The sequence below is a fragment of the Alosa alosa genome, chromosome 6 (genome assembly GCF_017589495.1).
Source record: "Alosa alosa isolate M-15738 ecotype Scorff River chromosome 6, AALO_Geno_1.1, whole genome shotgun sequence".
Classification (NCBI taxonomy): domain Eukaryota; kingdom Metazoa; phylum Chordata; class Actinopteri; order Clupeiformes; family Clupeidae; genus Alosa; species Alosa alosa.
Window position 1 is genome coordinate 19,654,550 of NC_063194.1, and position 20,038 is coordinate 19,674,587.

Here is a 20,038-nt window from a genome sequence, read left to right on the forward strand (position 1 = left end):
ACACACACACACACACACACACAAACAGTGTCACAGTGGCAAGAAGGTAATCTGCTGCAATGGTAGCCAGTGATGTCAATATATTTGAGTGGTTTATACTGATCATTGACTAATGAGTGAGTAGGCAGCACATTTAGAATCTGAAACACAGCAGTCTTTCTGCCTGACACACACAGAGCTGGGGGATTTGAACTGGCCCTCTCATGTACAATGAATAGTCCTCACCTCATCACACTCATCAGACACTCATAAAAGTGCACGCAAAACAAATTGCATATGTTTAAAATCAACTAAACACACACACACACACACACACACACACACACACACACACACACACACACACACACACACACTGACAAACACACCACACACACATGCACACACACAGACACACACACACTGACACACACACTGACACACACACACACACATACTGACACACACACACATACTGTACACACTGGACTTGCATAACACAGACAGATGCTCCCCTGCCACAAACAAGCCCAGGGTAGAACATACCCTACAGACATTACAGGGCATCTGCATACACATGCGCACACACACACACTCCCCCTTCTCTCTATCCCCTCTCTACCTCTCTTTCTCTGTGTGTCTCTCTCTATAACACACACACACACACACACACACACACACACACACACACACACACACACACACACACACACACACACACACACACACACACACTACCCATCTCTAAGGAATACCACATTAGAAGACACAGTGCCTTTGTGTTCTCTGTGCTGCCTTGCCTGACAGTGAGTTCACAGGAGAGCGACCTCCCTCTAATCAAATATGAAAACTGAGCAGGCAACTAAACTCATTACTGGCCTTGAGCTTACGGAATTCCATGTGCTAAATCTATTAGGGATCACAATTCATTCCAATCTGATTGAGGGCTTTTTCATATCTGGGCCTCCTGAGAGATTTCAGTAACACCTGCTTTCCCATCTCAATGACACCAGACACCAAAACTAATAAGACCAAAACATATTTGTGCAATATGTCAAATCTTTACATTATCCACCTATTTTACAAACACAAATGTCAGAATAGTTAGAATAGTTGATGTAATATGACCTTATCATCTAGTTTTGATGTTTGGGTTTATTGATGGTGGAATTTCAAGGGAGAACTCTTGGAGTGTAGCTGAAACTTCAATAGGTTCAGACACAGATCCCAGGATCAACTGTTTGTTTACTCCACTGTCATTTCTGAGAAAAGAAAATAGGAGCTTCCTTGCAGAGAGAAAGTTAAAGACAAGAAAGGAATATATATATATATATATATATAGAGAGAGAGAGAGAGAGAGAGGACAAAGAGAGAGATACAGAGACACAGAGGGATAAAGAGAGAGATGGAGAGAAAGAGAGAAAGAGAGAGAGCAAGAGACACTACCTCCCACTCAAGTTCATCTGAATCAAATAAAAGGGGAATGCCTTGAGCATTCCACAAAGCTAGAGCGAGATGAGATTTCATTTGATGTGATTATCCAATTACTCCGTATGAGTACATAAAATATGACACGCCATGGAAAGTGCAGGCGCATGCACACGCTGACACAAACAGGCAGGAAACAAAGACATGTGAGCTTTAAACCAATGCCACTTCGTTTGCTTCAGCCAATCATGGCTTTGCAGAGAGGGACGGCAATCACCCCATCATAGTCTACAGCTGGCACAAGAGACAGTAAGTATACAGTAAGTGCATGCCGGATTCTTGTGCCGTGTCCGGCATGTCATGTGCCATCTCCTGATTCTTGTGCAGTGTCCGGCATGTCATGTGCCATCTCCTGATTCTTGTGCAGTGTCCAGCATGTCATGTGTCATATGAGGAGTAATTAGATTCAGGGTCACTCGCCTGAATTGCTCCATATGTTGCTTCATTTGGCGTCAAAATGATTGAGAGCCACTCTTTCCCCGACGTGTGTGCATTATATAGTTCAAACTCCTCACTTTTAAGAGAATGATTAAATTGCTATGTATTTCTGGCACTGTCAAAGAAAAGGAAGTTAAGATTTGCACCAGAAGCAACAAACAAACAAAAAAAAACACCTCACTCAGTCCTCGGAAAGCCAAAGACACACTGTGGCAAGAGAGGCCAGGGATCCATCTCCTAATGAGTAGAGGACACTGCGATTGCACATCCCTAATGTTTGGGTGAAGCTGTACCCAACAATAAGCCGCGCCGAGGTTGCCGAGGAGTTGCTGAGCCATCAGAGCATGATGGGATTGTGGAGGAGCTCCCCTTTCTCCTCTGTGTTAAAGCTCGTCATGCCGTCTAGACGGAATAAGGGTGGGGTGGGGTTGGGGGGGTAGAGGGGCGAAGGGGTGAGATGGAGATGGAGAGAGGGCTGGAGGCGTCCCGAGGGACGAACCTCGAGAGGGAAGCAGCAAACAATCCTGCTGAGACATCCCAGATGCACTAAATATAACCACAAAAAAAGACACTTTTCTCTCTCTTTCTCTTCCTCTCTCTATCCCCCTCTCCAACCTCCCATATGCTGTTTTTTTTTGCAGAGGTGGAACATTTGGTAACCTTTAAAGAGCTGCTGATGTTCCAGACGCTCAAGACAGCACGGAGGGGGGGATGGGGGGTTGGGCACTAGTGACACATATCCCGAAATGGCAGTTGGGGGTTGTGTTTTGTCAAACACCTCAAACATGTGACAAAACAGGCAGCTGCGAGAGCCTGGCACACCTGAAGCAGCTTAAGGAAAGACATTACGTGGCACCTCTCTCCTTTCCCTGCTGGAGATTGGGGACAGGGATGGTGGAGAGGACAGAGAAATGGCGGTACGCCACTCTCACAAAAGAGGCGAAGCCCCCTCGTGACCCTGGGCTCTGCCGTCGCTGTCGGGGGTTCATAGACCAATTTGCCTCCACCACCGCCAGGGGAGGGAAATCAGAGGCACACAATTAGACAGGAGGCTTGTCACGCTCATGTTATTTATGTGTGCATAATACCCCTATTAGGGAAATTAATCTTCTCGCTGGCACGCAGGAGGTGGCGTCCCAGGATGTGCCAGATGTGGAAGCACATCCGCCCAGTGTGTGCATCCCTCCTGAAGGATTATGGGAAAGATTGGGAAGGCTGGAGGCCATGGCTGTGGGTAAACATGAAGGTGAGTCTGCGTAAGGAAGTATGGAGGCTGCTGCTTCTGCCTAACTGTAACTTTACCTTGGGATGTATGGATATGAAGGGTGAAGGGGAACAGCAGAGGGGATGTTAGGTGAAGGTGGATCCTCAACCAACGTGTGAAACAATGTGCGTCAATCCAAGAACTGAGAGGAAGGTAGTGGTGACCATGTTGAGAGTACATCTACTGCATTTAATCTACTGCCATCCCTACTGTCAGCATATATGATGTCCCCGCCCTTCTCTCCACATACACAAGCCTACCCACACGAGTAAGAGCTGTTTGCGTAAGCGGACAGGAACACAACACAAATGTCACACTGGACATGTATGCCCTCTTGACCAGTGGGGCAGCTGGTGCTAAGTAATCCACAGAGGCAGTGCAGATGTCCAATACACGTGGGGCACGGGGGGATTATTATGGGTTTTATTTATCTATTTATTTATTTATAAACAGTCCCCATTCCGTTTGCATCACACTGATTATTTGTGAAAACACTGCAAAGATCCTGAAAGATTTATGGATGATTGAAACACATACATCAGCGGTGTCCTGAGCTATGACTTAATGTCAAATATTGTGCACTGATGACGAAGAATAAACAATGCCTCCAGATGTACAAAGGAGGGGAAGATTGCTGGGCTTCAGTTATCTCTACAGAACAGAAACACACACACACACACACACACACACACACACACACACACACACACACACACACACACACCAGGCCAAAAAAAAGATTACTGTTCCAAAACGCTGATTTTGATCCAAAAGCTCAGCGCGTGAAGCACAACACTAAAGCCTGTGCCAGCTTACGCCGAGGTCAGGGGTTCGAATCCTGCTGAGAGCTCAGATGCTGAGGCCTTTCATTGATTCAGTGGGCTGCTACAGTAAGCTGCTTTTCCACGGCAGACTCGGTGAGGGGGGACTCTGGAAGTCCTGCACCCCGCTGTCTGCCACCTCATCCAGGTGCGCTCTAGCTTATACTGTAGCTATCATAGCTCTGCCTCGTAATGTCAGGGAATCACTGAGAGCGAGTGCACACACACACACACACCAGAATTGCATCTAGCCACCCTAAGAGACTTACACCACCATAAGATACAAAGTTAAAGCATCACATCTAGCTGAAGTGGTGAAGCTGAGTGGCAGATACTATCACCTGCTACAGTTAAAAGAGGTCCAATAGGGAAACCTGCATGATGGAAGGTTTACTGTGCTTACAAGAATGAATAAAAATGAATAAAAATGAATAAAATTCTTGAATAAGCTTAAAATTAATAAGCTGAAAATACAATTAGTGTACACTGTCCACTGTCCACTGTACCAAACAGCTACTGAACGGAAAAATGCCACCACTGGTGTTAAATTCATTGGACACTTACTGGATCTGCACCCTGCTACTTGAATTCCATGATCCAGCTCTACATCCCTAATCGCCCACTTCGGTCCTCTAATGAGCGTCTGGTGTGTCAAGTCAAGTCAAGTCAAGTCAAGTTTATTTATATAGCGCATTTCACACACAGAGGTCATTCAATGTGCTTTACATAAACAAAACCAAACAATAATAACAAATAAAAGCATAGAAAGGCAATATAGTCAAAGAATAGTTAAAAGGTAAAGATCATAATAAAAAGAAAACATAAAACACAAGGTAAAATAACTTAAAAATAATGAATAATTAGTAAGCAAAAACAAAGGCAAAAGTAGTAAAAAAGTAATAAAAGACAAGGTAGAATAATTATCAAGGCAGATTCAGAATTTGTAACTCGGCACAGTTAGCAGAAAGCATTTGAGAACAGTTTGGTCTTAAGTCTAGATTTAAAACTGGCTACAGTTGGGGCCTTTTTGATGTCATCCGAAAGTTGGTTCCACAGCTGAGCCGCATAGCAGCTAAAAGCTGCTTCACCATGTTTAGTTCTAACAGTAGGTTTTACTAGCAGGTTTTTCACCTGGGACCTGTGAGAGGACGAGAAGGTGTGTACTGCTGAAGCATGTCTGACAAGTATTTAGGTCCTGCTCCATTTACTGATTTATAAACAAGCAATAGTGCTTTAAAGTAAATTCTGTGACTTACTGGAAGCCAGTGCAAGGACTTAAGAATTGGAGTAATGTGGTCAGTTCTTTTAGTTTTTGTTAAAATCCTAGCTGCTGCATTTTGATTCACCTGAAGCTGTTTAATAGTCTTTTTAGGAAGGCCTGTGAACAGTCCATTGCAGTAATCAACCCTGCTGGAGATAAATGCATGAATAAGTTTTCATTAGCCCTCTGAGTTTGGCAATATTTTTGAGGTTGTAAAAAGCTGATTTAGTTATTGCTTTCATGTGGCTGTTGAAATTTATATCACTGTCAATTAATACACCAAAATGTTTAACTGTATCCTTTGCCTTCAACCCTTTTGTGTCAAGGAGAGTGGCAACCCTAAGTCTTTCTTCCTTTTTACCAAATATAATTACTTCAGTTTTTTCTTTGTTCAGCTGAAGAAAATTTTGAGACATCCAGGTGTTGATTTGTTCTATACACTGACACATAGATTCAAGAGGACCATAGTCGTTTGGTCACAGAGCTAAGTAAATTTGTGTGTCAATCATCCATTAACGCTAAGAGGTCACAATCAAGACTCTATTCCTCAATGGTTCCTCATTGGTGGAATGAGTTGCCTAGTGTTCTGCATTCTTGTGATGTCTTGTGATCTAGTGTTTAAAGACTCATCTGTTCACCTTACACTTATTTAATTCATTCATAATAGTTATAGTTTGTATTTTTATTGTTATAAACACTCATTGTTTTATTTTATCAATTTATTTTCACTGTTGATAATTGATATTGTTTATTATTACTATTAGGCCGTATGCTTAAAGCTGCAGTTGGCAAGATCTTTTGATCATATTCACTAAAACTGACACTATGCTCCGACAGAACAACATAAATCAGCCGGTTTTAGAAAAAAAAAAAGCACTTCTACCTCCACCTAGAGCCTGTTATTTGTTTTGCAAAAATCCACAGCTCCCGGTTCTTCTGGTCCAATCAAAGCAGGGGTGTGTGATCTGACTGTCAATCACAGTCTGGTGCAGTCTGGTGTGCACTGACGAGCACAAACTCGATGAGAAGGTGCTCGGTGGTAGTGGGGGGAAATTGTAAACATTCAAAATGTTGGCTAAGTTCTGTCAGACTTGCCAACTGCAGCTTTAATGTAGGCTTTTTCATATGTATTTCAAACTATTATTTTTAACTAATGTAGTGTTCACATACTGTAAGTTGCTTTGGACAAAAGTGTCTGCAAAATACCATAACCATACCCATAACCATAATATATACACATATACAAACTCTATAACACAAGTGTGGGGAAATTTCCAGTAATTAGACTATACTTTAGCTGTTAAATGTCTACTTGGGTTGCTGTTCAACTGGCTATACTTTCAAGAAATGTAGAAATTACAAGGATGGTCATTACAAGGAGTTATTCTGGGTTTCTCTTGTCCATTACCTCTGAGGTCAACTGCCTTAGGGAGTCTGGAGAAATAACAGCCTTCTTATAATTAACTTTCTTGCCAGCTCTATTTCACTTTCTTAATCATGACAGCTCTTTTTTACTTTCATCGTATGTAATCCATCAAGAATACCCTGTTTAGTCCTATAAATAATGGTAAGACTTCGTCTACGACAGACTTGTTGCTCTCATGTTCGCCTAGGATGCTTGTGTGTTTGTAACTTTGTAACAAGCTTTGTACTGTGTGCCGTACGGACGGTTTGCCTGTACATTACTTTTTGCCTCTTTGTGGATTAATACTTAATTTTGACCACACAATGATCCCTTAACCATTCCATTTCCTTTTGCTCTGCTATTTGGATGAGATTTCAGACCTTGGATCAACAAGAGTACCTAACACATGAAATTACACTGGATAGCAGGTCCTCTGGTGCTGCATCACAATGGCTTCTATATGATGTATTCTGGAATACAATCTTAATAGTGTTATAGCTGGTTCATACTGAACACAATTACTTGAGTCTGAAAAAGACATATAAATAAGATAAAAACAGATATTCAATTTTTTGTTTCACATTTTTGTCAATTCCAAAAAGTCTACATAGCAGGACAATATCAAATGAATTGAGAATGTCTTGTCAAAGGGTCTCTAGATTTGCAGCAGACTGTTGATAATCAATCCACCAAAGTGGGCCTGCTCACACTGTGACATCATCATACATTCTCTTTATGACATCTGAAGTTCCAAAATGTGTCATTCCATGTGACTGGCATGATAAGTAGGCCAACCTATATAAGGGGCTTCATTGTGGATATGAAGTGGCTCAATGTATGTCTGTGATGTTTAGGGGCACTTAACATTTTAATCAAGATTTGATCAAAATCTGATTAAAAATGTCTCATCACGAACTGCCCAAAATGGCTGAGCCTAGAGAAGGTAAGGAATCATTTTGGATTTGTTATTGAAAATTAAAGAAGCCATGTGTAAAATTAACTTCAAAAATGAATTTCTCTGTAAAATTAACTGGGTTTATTGAAACACTAAATAGTTAAATTGTCCATATAGTCCTGATCAAATTGACATGTTTAATATACAGTGCATGATTACTAAGGAGAAAAACTTATTTTTCCACTCACTGTCCAACAGATCCATCTCAGTCTCCTCATCCATCATCAAACAGTTCTGAGCACACGCGTCCATGTCCAGCAATCCCCTCAGACTTTTGGAAAGAGATTGAGTCATCTCCTTTAACCAAATATCTCCAGGATCTCTCTGAAGAGTATGTTATTTTTCACAGCTTCTAATACTAACAAAAGTTTCAATAATTCCATTGTGGATTAACTGAAACATCCAATGCTCTCTGTAATATTTTCTGTTGACTGTATTTTTCTGTATAGGGAATGGTTACATTTAAGTGAGGCAATGCGTGATCCTGTAAGTACATTTAATGCGGGCTGAGTTTTATATTAGTTTAATTAGTATATTAGTTTAATATCTAAAGGCAAACCACTTGAATGATTCTGCTCATTTTTTTCCAACCAGATGACAAAAGTACAGTTTTTTGAAGTGTGCATGTCCATTGTGAAGATTGTCAGTCTAAGCTCCATGAAACTTGTTATACCAGCTTATATTCGCATGCTGCAAGAGGCTAAAACTAAAGGCTCCTCAAAATCCCCAAACGTTGCAGCCAATTCCTCAGCACAAGACATCGCTAAAAGGTATAGTATGTGAAACAGTCTATCTCTTCCTCTGTCTCTCACAGCAAAACTGAAAGGAAGCCTAGAGTACATCGAAAGTTTGTACATATCTTTGCTACAGATGATTACATTCTAAAAGCCAACAAATCACAAATCATACTTTAATGTTTGAAAACATTATCATAATCACAGTAATCATCATCATAATGGGAATTTGTGTGTGTGTGTGTGTGTGTGTGTGTGTGTGTGTGTGTGTGTGTGTGTGTGTGTGTTCCTGAAGTACTCTGGAGCCATTGGAGACTGTAATCGAACTCACAGGTGAGGGTGTCCAACAGTGTGTAGCAGAAAATCTCAAGTCACTGGCTGCCAATGAGTCCGAGAACGCAGACGCATCCTCCTCTTCAGATAAGCTCACCTGTGCTGTTGTGAGGGAAGTGATGTACAGGATGAGAGCCACCCTCACAGCTTTGGGGAAGAGCGTTGCGCAGGGCTCGCACCGTGGGGCTGAACGCATGATCCATCAGGTCACAAGGAGGATTACTGCATGCCTGACTTCACAAAAAGCTCAGCAACAGTCAGGGTCTACTCCGGAGAACAGGAGCTTAGCCTCAGATGTGGCCAACACCACAGGAGAGGTGATGGCCGTGGTCATCCAAACCATGGAGAGTCACCTGGACGATCAAGAGGATCAACATGCAAAAGAAGTCCTAAGCACTATGGCAGCGACTGTGAAAATGATGACTGAGACTGATTCTGCCGCTCTGGAGCATCCTCATGATCTAATGGACATCAGCCATTTGAAGGGCCAAAGCCAGACACAAAAAGAAGTAAGGTCTTCTAGTAGGCATACAACTCAAAGCATAGACAAACTCTCAGACAGAGAGTTCCAGGAAAAAGCAAGAAACGCCATCAGTGATGTGCTAATAAAGAGATTTCCAGGCTCCACAACTCAGCTCACCAGACCGTCCAGTGCTGTGATTGATCAGAGTAACCACTGTCGGGATGAAAACGGGGGGACTCCATCTGTGTCCGTGGCTGATTTAGCAGCATCTACAATTACGGAGCTGTTTGTAGAGGAGATGATGTACATGGTGGAGTCTACTGAAAACTTCATTGAGAAAGAACCTACACATGGTGAGAAAAATGTGCAGGGTGCCGCCCTTGAGATTTACCAGAAAATGAAAAACTCGGTTATGGATATTTTTAACATGCAAAAGCTAGAATCTCTTGAAGAGAGATCAACAGAAGCAGCTGAAGCTCCAGGCACTGATCAAGATGTAACAACATCTGAAGAGGACGTTGAGTCATGCACTAAAGAAATTGTGAGTAAGATTGTGGTCTTGTATAAGTCGGTGAGTGAAAATGAGGACGTCAACTCACTTGATAGTCGAACCTCCAGAGAGTCTTTGGTAAAAGCGAATTTTGTTGACAATGTTTTTGCCCAACTTGAGAATTTGACACATGGCTCTGAAGACATCCAAGTGGGTTCAAATAACGAGTTACGGTTAGATCATCAAAAGAGTGGTACCAGCGTTAAAAGCTCAAGCCAAGGTGCCACCCCTCCTGAAATGTGTCTTCATACACTCTCTGATAAGAGCTTCCAAACAGCAGCTATCGAGACTGTAAGTGGCATTCTGAAAAAGTCTGTAACAACTTTACCCATTCCAACTGAGCCTGAGATTTCAGCCAATGCCACCAACCAGGGCAGCGAAGAGGCTGCATGTGAAATTGTTGGGTCATTTGTCCAGGACGTGGGTAGTTTTGCACAGCTCATTCAAGGATCTGAATCTGTAGAGGGGTCTGGGAGTGCACCCAGAGAAGCTCCTGCACATAAATGTTCTGAAACCGATAACCAGAAAACTACAGCTGCATCTAAAATATACCAAAACGTCAAGACAGGGGTGAAGAAATATTTAATAGCCAACAAGCTGTTCCAAAATAAGACAAAAAAACCTGTTAAAGGAGAGGCTGCTCCTTTTCTGGATGCCGAGGTCACTCCTCTGGAAACCAGTTCTCCCCTACACACTCTCAATGAAGTTGATTTGGAAGCAGTTGACTCATGCACAAAGAGTGTAATTGGAGAAATTATTGGAGTGTACAAGTCAAAGGCGTCAGAGGAAGGAACAGAACCGACAATCCAGGATGTGGGGGAAATTCTGTCAGAGTTGGAGAGTTTGAGCCACTCAACCAACCCCCCAAAAAGTGTTTCTCGGGGTTCTAAGAACAGATCAAGTGCATCCTCAATTCAACACCTCTCTGCTGCTCTGCAGAAACTCTCAGGTGAAAATGTGTTTAATCAAGTAATCCAGCAAGTCAGTAAAGTGTTGCTTAAGTCTGTACAAGGCCTTACAGGTTCTGAATCTTCAGTGCATCAGGATGGTTCCTTGGGCGTTTCAGAGGCAGGGTTAACTGCACTGGATATCACTGACACAGTTGTCAAGGGTGTGGAGAGCCTGTTACAATGCCCGGAAAGTTTGGAGATGACAAGCCAAGAGGCTGGTGTCACTGAAGCACTGGTCACCTCCCATAGCTCAACAGAAAATGTAAAACCATCTAACATCTTCTCCATTACACAGGGCCTATTTCAAAACCTACAGAGAAAGGTGAACGGCTTTCTCTCAAAACACCATGCTTCAGATGGTAAGAGGAGCCAGAATGATACCAAAGAAGCTCTTAGTACTGTACTTATTTCAACTGAAGATAGACAACCAGGCTCAGATGACTCAACAAAGGGGTATGGTGCACTCTCAGGTTTTTCTCTAGAGGAAAATCTTCAGACACTCTCTAAAGACCTCACTGAACGTATCAAATGTGTTCTCTCGGACAGCAACTCAGACCCTCAAGTTATTACACTGATAGCAGGGAAAAGCTCATCCGATTCTGCGCTTGTCATGAAAGAAAACAGACATGCACAAAAGAAGAAGGACGCCGCACTCGAAATGGTATATGTCTTTGCCGAGGAGGCAATAAGATATATGCTTCAACCACATTTCAGACTTCCATCAAAACTTACCACCAATGAAGGATTTCCTGTACGGCCTGTTTACAGTGACGCCATTGATCTTTTCACTAAAGTGATGGTGCACCAAGTAATGAATACTGTAGAGACAGTTGTGGAACAGGGGGGCAGTGTTCGATCGGACAAAGTTCAGGGCAGCAGCAGACCATCTAGTTCTACATTCAATCATGAGTTTGTCCTTCAACATTTAGATGAGAACACAGATACAACAGATTCCTCCCTTCCCCTTTTGGACTCTGATGAATACTCCTGCTTGGTCACCATGCTGATCCTGAGGTTACTTTCGAAGATCAAAGATCAACAACTCGTTTCTGCCGATCTCATAGATGCCACAAGAGACCTAATTGAGAGGGTTCTCTTGGAGTTTACAGATGTTTCAAGAGTCCCAAATTCATCAACACACCCAAAGAATGCCAAAGTGCATAAGGTCTACAGAATTGTTTATGATTACCTCATGAAGGGGCTTGGCACCACCACTGCTCTTAAGGCTATTGAGACACAGGATCTCTCCTTTGACCAACTGCTGATCATGGCCTTGACAAAACAACTACTGCACACATGTGACACACAAGATCCAACCACCCAGAAAACACCCCGACCTGGGAAGACTCCCAAATTGAAGATCAACCTAAAGGTAAAGGTCTTAATAAACACTGTATACTTCATGTCAACATATTTACTTAACTAACTGTTAACCGTTGCCTGCATCTGTGTTTGTCATATTATGCATTTGTCCATTTGCATTCCTTCATTATTTAATGTAATTTTACATTGTTTTGCAGAGACATAAGTTAGGCAATGCCAACGTGAGCCCAGTGCAGGGGGATCAAGACACAAGTACGTTTCATTTGTCTTTACATCTTCTTATTCACTCAGGCTTGGATGTACTACTAAGCAGTAACCTTTGTCTTATCTTGGGCATTAGCTATCAACTAAAGGAAATCATTTGTGAAATGTCCCTTTCCCCTAACAGACCCATGTGAAGGCACCTCAGCCCCCCCTCCTCCTGAGGATGGTGCTTCACCAGAGCCTAACGACTGCTCTGCCATCTGCAAGATGTTTTCATGCTGCAAGATGAAGAAGTGAGAAACCAGCTTGACAATCACAATAAAAACACTGCATGCACTCACTGTGTGAACACAACTATACTTTGATACATGCACATACCCACACAAAATGCAGGTACTCTATGCATGCTACAGAGAAGAAATGTATCAACAAAGACATGGAAAGAGACACACTTCCAGGAGGTCTGGCCAGTAACCTTTCAATATGGTTATAGCACCCTGGCCAATAAGCATAATACAATAGCCCAACACATTAACCTAGAGGCAATCAGCTTCCGACAAAAATTTTTTAGGATAGTTTTCCTACAAATCCTGTCGTAATCCATAGTAACGTATTTCACTAGCCATTCACCCCTCTGGTTAACACCAAGCATATACTGTACAATACATCAGGATATCTTTGAACTGGTGTGTCAGAGAGATAAGCTAACAAGGAGAACAATGATGTATGGATGAGAGGTTTCACACTGACACTGACAATGGCTTTTTAATGCATTGGGGTGCTCTGGAGTGTCAAGGTGCCTCAGTCAAACTGCAATCCCTGTTTGCCTGAGGCAAGGCTTGTCACTCAGTCCACCCTAGATCTCATTCGACATTAAGGCTGATTTTATCATTTCGCCCCCCATAAGGATGAGGGACTCAGATATGAGAGACTGACTTTCTCTTGCTCTTACTTTTTGAGAAGGCTCCTGTTACAAATAAATAAAAAAAGAAATGGCAACCTGAGTTAAATATGCAGCCTGGCCAGACTGGCAATCTGGAAATCCTCATTATCCATGATCAAATCTCATTCCAAGCAGAGCTCAAATGTTGGCAGCCCTGAGATCCATACACATCTTGATGAGATCTACTGTGCACCAACTTGACCAAGTTGCAGGCCTTGTATGTGCACTAGATTCGTCTGAAACAGATGACACTCAGGGAACGATCACTCAAGGCCCTTTATTGATGGACCCCCTATTACCATATGATGTTCCCGTTGGTTTACTTCTATGAATGAATTCATAAGGCAAAGTAATAATCATTAGTCAATAATGATATTTGATCAAATGTGACTGGCTTTTTTGAACATGATACTTTGGATGACATAATATTGTGAGGCAGTACAGTATCATGATAGACAGTTATGTGTCTGTGCACACATACAGTAGTGGGCCTATTTGAAGAGGTTAAGTTCAGGGGCTGTTTTTGGAGCCAATCTGTCTACATAGTCTACATAGCAGGACAATATCAAATGAATTGAGAATGTCTTGTCAAAGGGTCTCTAGATTTGCAGCAGACTGTTGATAATCAATCCACCAAAGTGGGCCTGCTCACACTGTGACATCATCATATATTCTCTTTATGACATCGGAAGTTCAAAAATATGTCATTCCATGTGACTGGCATGATAAGTAGGCCAACCTATGTGAGGGGCTTCATTGTGGATATGAAGTGGCTCAATGTATGTTTGTGATGTTTAGGGGCACTTAACATTTTAATCAAGATTTGATCAAACTCGGATGATCAAAATCTGATTAAAAATGTCTCATCACGAACTGCCCAAAATGGCTGAGCCTAGAGAAGGTAAGGAATCATTTTGGATTTGTTATAGAAAATTGAAAAAGCCATGTGTAAAATTAACTTCAATTGGATCTGGGTTACTGGGTTTATTGAAACACTAAATAGTTCAATTGTCCATATAGTCCTGATCAAATTGACATGTTTAATATACAATGCATGATTACTAAGGAGAAAAACTTATTTCTCCACTCACCGTCCAACAGATCCATCTCAGTCTCCTCATCCATCATCAAACAGTTCTGAGCACACGCGTCCATGTCCAGAAATCCCCTCAGACTTTTGGAAAGAGATTGAGTCATCTCCTTTAACCAAATATCTCCAGGATCTCTCTGAAGAGTATGTTATTTTTCACAGCCTCTAATACTAACAAAAGTTTCAATAATTCCATTGTGGATTAACTGAAACATCCAATGCTCTCTGTAATATTTTCTGTTGACTGTATTTTTCTGTATAGGGAATGGTTACATTTAAGTGAGGCAATGCGTGATCCTGTAAGTACATTTAATGCGGGCTGAGTTTTATATTAGTTTAATTAGTATATTAGTTTAATATCTAAAGGCAAACCACTTGAATGATTCTGTTCATTTTTTTCCAACCAGATGACAAAAGTACAGTTTTTTGAAGTGTGCATGTCCATTGTGAAGATCGTCAGTCTAAGCTCCATGAAACTTGTTATACCAGCTTATATTCGCATGCTGCAAGAGGCTAAAACTAAAGGCTCCTCAAAATCCCCAAACGTTGCAGCCAATTCCTCAGCACAAGACATCGCTAAAAGGTATAGTATGTGAAACAGTCTCTCTCTTTTCCTCTATGTCGTACATCGAAAGTTTGTACATATCTTTGCTACATATGATTACATTCTAAAAGCCAACAAATCACAAATCATACTTTAATGTTTGAAAACATGATGTGAATAACAAGAACATTTGTCTAATAATCATCATAATGAGAATTTGTCTGTGTGTGTGTGTGTGTGTGTGTGTGTGTGTGTGTGTGTGTGTGTGTGTGTGTGTGTGTGTGTGTGTGTGTGTATGTGTGTGTGTTTCTGAAGTACTCTGGAGCCATTGGAGACTGTAATCGAACTCACAGGTGAGGGTGTCCAGCAGTGTGTAGCAGAAAATCTCAAGTCACTGGCTGCCAACGACTCGGAGAACATGACGATCCTCCTCTTCAGATAAGCTCACCTGTGCTGTTGTGAGGGAAGTGATGTTCAGGATGAGAGCCACCCTCACAGCTTTGGGAAAGAGCGTTGCGCAGGGCTCGCACCGTGGGGCTGAACGCATGATCCATCAGGTCACAAGGAGGATTACTGCATGCCTGACTTCACAAAAAACTCAGCAACAGTCAGGGTCTACTCCGGAGAACAGGAGCTTAGCCTCAGATGTGGCCAACACCACAGGAGAGGTGATGGCCGTGGTCATCCAAACCATGGAAAGTCACCTGGACGATCAAGAGGATCAACATGCAAAAGAAGTCCTAAGCACTATGGCAGCGACTGTGAAAATGATGACTGAGACTGATTCTGCCGCTCTGGAGCATCCTCATGATCTAATGGACATCAGCCATTTGAAGGGCCAAAGCCAGACACAAAAAGAAGTAAGGTCTTCTAGTAGGCATACAACTCAAAGCATAGACAAACTCTCAGACAGAGAGTTCCAGGAAAAAGCAAGAAACGCCATCAGTGATGTGCTAATAAAGAGATTTCCAGGCTCCACAACTCAGCTCACCAGACCGTCCAGTGCTGTGATTGATCAGAGTAACCACTGTCGGGATGAAAACGGGGGGACTCCATCTGTGTCCGTGGCTGATTTAGCAGCATCTACAATTACGGAGCTGTTTGTAGAGGAGATGATGTACATGGTGGAGTCTACTGAAAACTTCATTGAGAAAGAACCTACACATGGTGAGAAAAATGTGCAGGGTGCCGCCCTTGAGATTTACCAGAAAATGAAAAACTCGGTTATGGATATTTTTAACATGCAAAAGCTAGAATCTCTTGAAGAGAGATCAACAGAAGCAGCTGAAGCTCCAGGCACTGATCAAGATGTAACAACATCTGAAGAGGACGTTGAGTCATGCACTAAAGAAATTGTGAGTAAGATTGTGGTCCTGTATAAGTCGGTGAGTGAAAATGAGGACGTCAACTCACTTGATAGTCGAACCTCCAGAGGGTCTTTGGTGAAAACGAATTTTGTTGACAATGTTTTTGCCCAACTTGAGAATTTGACACATGGCTCTGAAGACATCCAAGTGGGTTCGAATAACGAGTTACTGTTAGATCATCAAAAGAGTGGTACCAGCGTTAAAAGCTCAAGCCAAGGTGCCACCCCTCCTGAAATGTGTCTTCATACACTCTCTGATAAGAGCTTCCAAACAGCAGCTATCGAGACTGTAAGTGGCATTCTGAAAAATTCTGTAACAACTTTACCCATTCCAACTGAGCCTGAGATTTCAGCTAATACCACCAACCAGGGCAGCGAAGAGGCTGCATGTGAAATTGTTGGGTCATTTGTCCAGGACGTGGGTAGTTTTGTACAGCTCATTCAAGGATCTGAATCTGTAGAGGGGTCTGGGAGTGCACCCACAGAAGCTCCTGCACATAAATGTTCTGAAACCGATAACCAGAAAACTACAGCTGCATCTAAAATATACCAAAACGTCAAGACAGGGGTGAAATATTTAATAACCAACACCCTATTCCAAAATAAGACAAAAAAACCTGTTAAAGGAGAGGCTGCTCCTTTTCTGGATGCCGAGGGCACTCCTCTGGAAACCAGTTCTCCCCTACACACTCTCAATGAAGTTGATTTGGAAGCAGTTGACTCATGCACAAAGAGTGTAATTGGAGAAATCATTGGAGTGTACAAGTCAAAGGCGTCAGAGGAAGGAACAGAACCGACAATCCAGGATGTGGGGGGAATTCTGTCAGAGTTGGAGAGTTTGAGCCACTCAACCAACCCCCCAAAAAGTGTTTCTCGGGGTTCTAAGAACAGATCAAGTGCATCCTCAATTCAACACCTCTCTGCTGCTCTGCAGAAACTCTCAAGTGAAAATGTGTTTAATCAAGTAATCCAGCAAGTCAGTAAAGTGTTGCTTAAGTCTGTACAAGGCCTTACAGGTTCTGAATCTTCAGTGCATCAGGATGGTTCTGTGGGCGTTTCAGAGGCAGGGTTGACTGCACTGGATATCACTGACACAGTTGTCAAGGGTGTGGAGAGCCTGTTACACTGCCCAGAAAGTTTGAGATGACAAGCCAAGAGGCTGGTGTCACTGAACCACTGGTCACCTCCCACAGCTCAACAGAAAATGGAAAACCATCTAACATCTTCTCCATTACACAGGGCATTTTTCAAAACCTACAGAGAAAGGTGAACGGCTTTCTCTCAAAACACCATGCTTCAGATGGTAAGAGGAGCCAGAATGATACCAAAGAAGCTCTTGGTACTGTACTTATTTCAACTGAAGATAGACAACCAGGCTCAGATGACTCAACAAAGGGGTATGGTGCACTCTCAGGTTTTTCTCTAGAGGAAAATCTTCAGACACTCTCTAAAGACCTCACTGACCGTATCAAATGTGTTCTCTCGGACAGCAACTCAGACCCTCAAGTTATTACACTGATAGCAGGGAAAAGCTCATCCGATTCTGCGCTTGTCATGAAAGAAAACAGACATGCACAAAAGAAGGACGCCGCACTCGAAATGGTATATGTCTTTGCCGAGGAGGCAATCAGATATATGCTTCAACCACATTTTAGACTTCCATCAAAACTGACCACCAATGAAGGATTTCCTGTACGGCCTGTTTACAGTGACGCCATTGATCTTTTCACTAAAGTGATGGTGCACCAAGTAATGAATACTGTAGAGACAGTTGTGGAACAGGGGGGCAGTGTTCGATCGGACAAAGTTCAGGGCAGCAGCAGACCATCTAGTTCTACATTCAATCATGAGTTTGTCCTTCAACATTTAGATGAGAACACAGATACAACAGATTCCTCCCTTCCCCTTTTGGACTCTGATGAATACTCCTGCTTGGTCACCATGCTGATCCTGAGGTTACTTTCGAAGATCAAAGATCAACAACTCGTTTCTGCCGATCTCATAGATGTCACCAGAGACCTAATTGAGAGGGTTCTCTTGGAGTTTACAGATGTTTCAAGATCAGCAACACACCCAAAGAATGCCAAAGTGCATAAGGTCTACAGAATTGTTTATGATTACCTCATGAAGGGGCTTGGCACCACCACTGCCCTTAAGGCTATTGAGACACAGGATCTCTCCTTTGACCAACTGCTGATCATGGCTTTGACAAAACAACTCCTGCACACATGTGACACACAAGATCCAACCACCCAGAAAACACCCCGACCTGAGAAGACTCCCAAATTGAAGATCAACCTAAAGGTAAAGGTCTTAATAAACACTGTATACTTCATGTCAACATATTTACTTAACTAACTGTTAACCGTTGCCTGCATCTGTGTTTGTCATATTATGCATTTGTCCATTTGCATACCTTCATTATTTAATGTAATTTTACATTGTTTTGCAGAGACATAAGTTAGGCAATGCCAACGTGAGCCCAGTGCAGGAGGATCAAGACACAAGTACGTTTCATTTGTCTTTACATCTTCTTATTCACTCAGGCTTGGATGTACTACTAAGCAGTAACCTTTGTCTTATCTTGGGCATTAGCTATCAACTAAAGGAAATCATTTGTGAAATGTCCCTTTCCCCTAACAGACCCATGTGAAGGCACCTCAGCCCCCCTCCTCCTGAGGATGGTGCTTCACCAGAGCCTAACGACTGCTCTGCCATCTGCAAGATGTTTTCATGCTGCAAGATGAAGAAGTGAGAAACCAGCTTGACAATCACAATAAAAACACTGCATGCACTCACTGTGTGAACACAACTATACTTTGATTCATGCACATACCCACACAAAATGCAGGTACTGTATGCATGCTACAGAGAAGAAATGTATCAACAAAGACATGGAAAGAGATACACTTCCATGTCGTTTTTGAACTTAGACACATCATGAGAGACACAAATTATCAGGAAATAATTGTCAATAATTGTGTAGGGAGGTCTGGCCAGTAACCTTTCAATATGGTTATAGCACCCTGGCCAATGAACATAACACAATAGCCCAACACATTGGGGTGCTCTGGAGTGTCAAGGTGCCTCAGTCAAACTGCAATCCCTGTTTGCCTGAGGCAAGGCTTGTCGGTCAGTCCACCCTAGATCTCATTCGACATTAAGGCTGATTTCATTATTCCACCCCCCATAAGGATGAGGGCCTCAGATAAGAGAGACTGACTTTCTCTTGCTCTTACTTTTTGAGTAGGCTCCAGTTAAAAAAAAATTTTTTTTAAAGAAACAGCAACCTGAGTTAAATATGCAGCCTGGCCAGACTGGCAATCTAGAAATCCTCATTATCCATGATCAAATCTCACTCCAAGCAGAGCTCAAATGTTGGCAGCCCTGAGATCCATACACATCTTGATGAGATCTATTGTGCACCAACTTGTAGGCCTTGTATGTGCACTAGATTTGTCTGAAACAGATGTCACTCAGGGAATGGTCACTCAAGGCGATTTATTGATGGACCCCTATTACCATTTGATGTTCCCGTTGGTTTACTTATATGAATGAATTCATGAGGCAAAGTAATAATCATTAGTCAATAATGATAATTTTGATCAAATGTGACTGGCTTTTTTGAACATTATACTTTGGATGGCATAATATTGTGAGGCAGTACATGATAGACAGCTACAGTATGTGTCTGTGCACACAGTAGTGGGCCTATTTGAAGAGGTTAAGTCCAGGGCCTTTTTTTGGAGCCAATCTGTCCTGGTTCGGGAGATCAATGGGGATGAGTCATTTTTTATTGCTTTATTGCTGCTCTTTTAACAGCCCTCTGTTTGTTTTCAGATACCGTCTAACTGCTCGAACTGATGAGTCATTTCAATTTGAGAATGTTGATCAGTGTGATGAAAACAGATGCTAGGAATAATACAC

General features: G+C 42.3%; 2 protein-coding genes across 5 annotated transcripts in view; one reads left to right on the top strand and one right to left on the bottom strand.

Annotated features, from left to right (window-relative positions):
• Window positions 1-20,038, bottom strand: part of prkcab (protein kinase C, alpha, b) — a 115,084-nt gene that overhangs the window by 38,691 nt on the left and 56,355 nt on the right. The gene's annotated exons all lie outside the window — the stretch shown is intronic.
• On the top strand, window positions 17,099-18,909 carry LOC125295874. The gene is made up of 3 exons (XM_048245444.1): window positions 17,099-18,415; window positions 18,564-18,618; window positions 18,755-18,909. The coding sequence occupies exons 1-3, from the start codon at window positions 17,255-17,257 to the stop codon at window positions 18,856-18,858; spliced, it is 1,320 nt and encodes a 439-aa protein (XP_048101401.1). The 5' UTR covers window positions 17,099-17,254; the 3' UTR covers window positions 18,859-18,909.

Excerpts from the sequence above, each read along its gene's own strand:
- LOC125295874 (XM_048245444.1), top strand. The coding sequence starts at position 17,255 with ATGACAAGCCAAGAGGCTGGTGTCACTGAACCACTGGTCACCTCCCAC. Across the intron at positions 18,416-18,563 it reads AATTGAAGATCAACCTAAAG|AGACATAAGTTAGGCAATGC; the intron begins GTAAAGGTCTTA and ends ATTGTTTTGCAG. Across the intron at positions 18,619-18,754 it reads GCAGGAGGATCAAGACACAA|ACCCATGTGAAGGCACCTCA; the intron begins GTACGTTTCATT and ends TTCCCCTAACAG.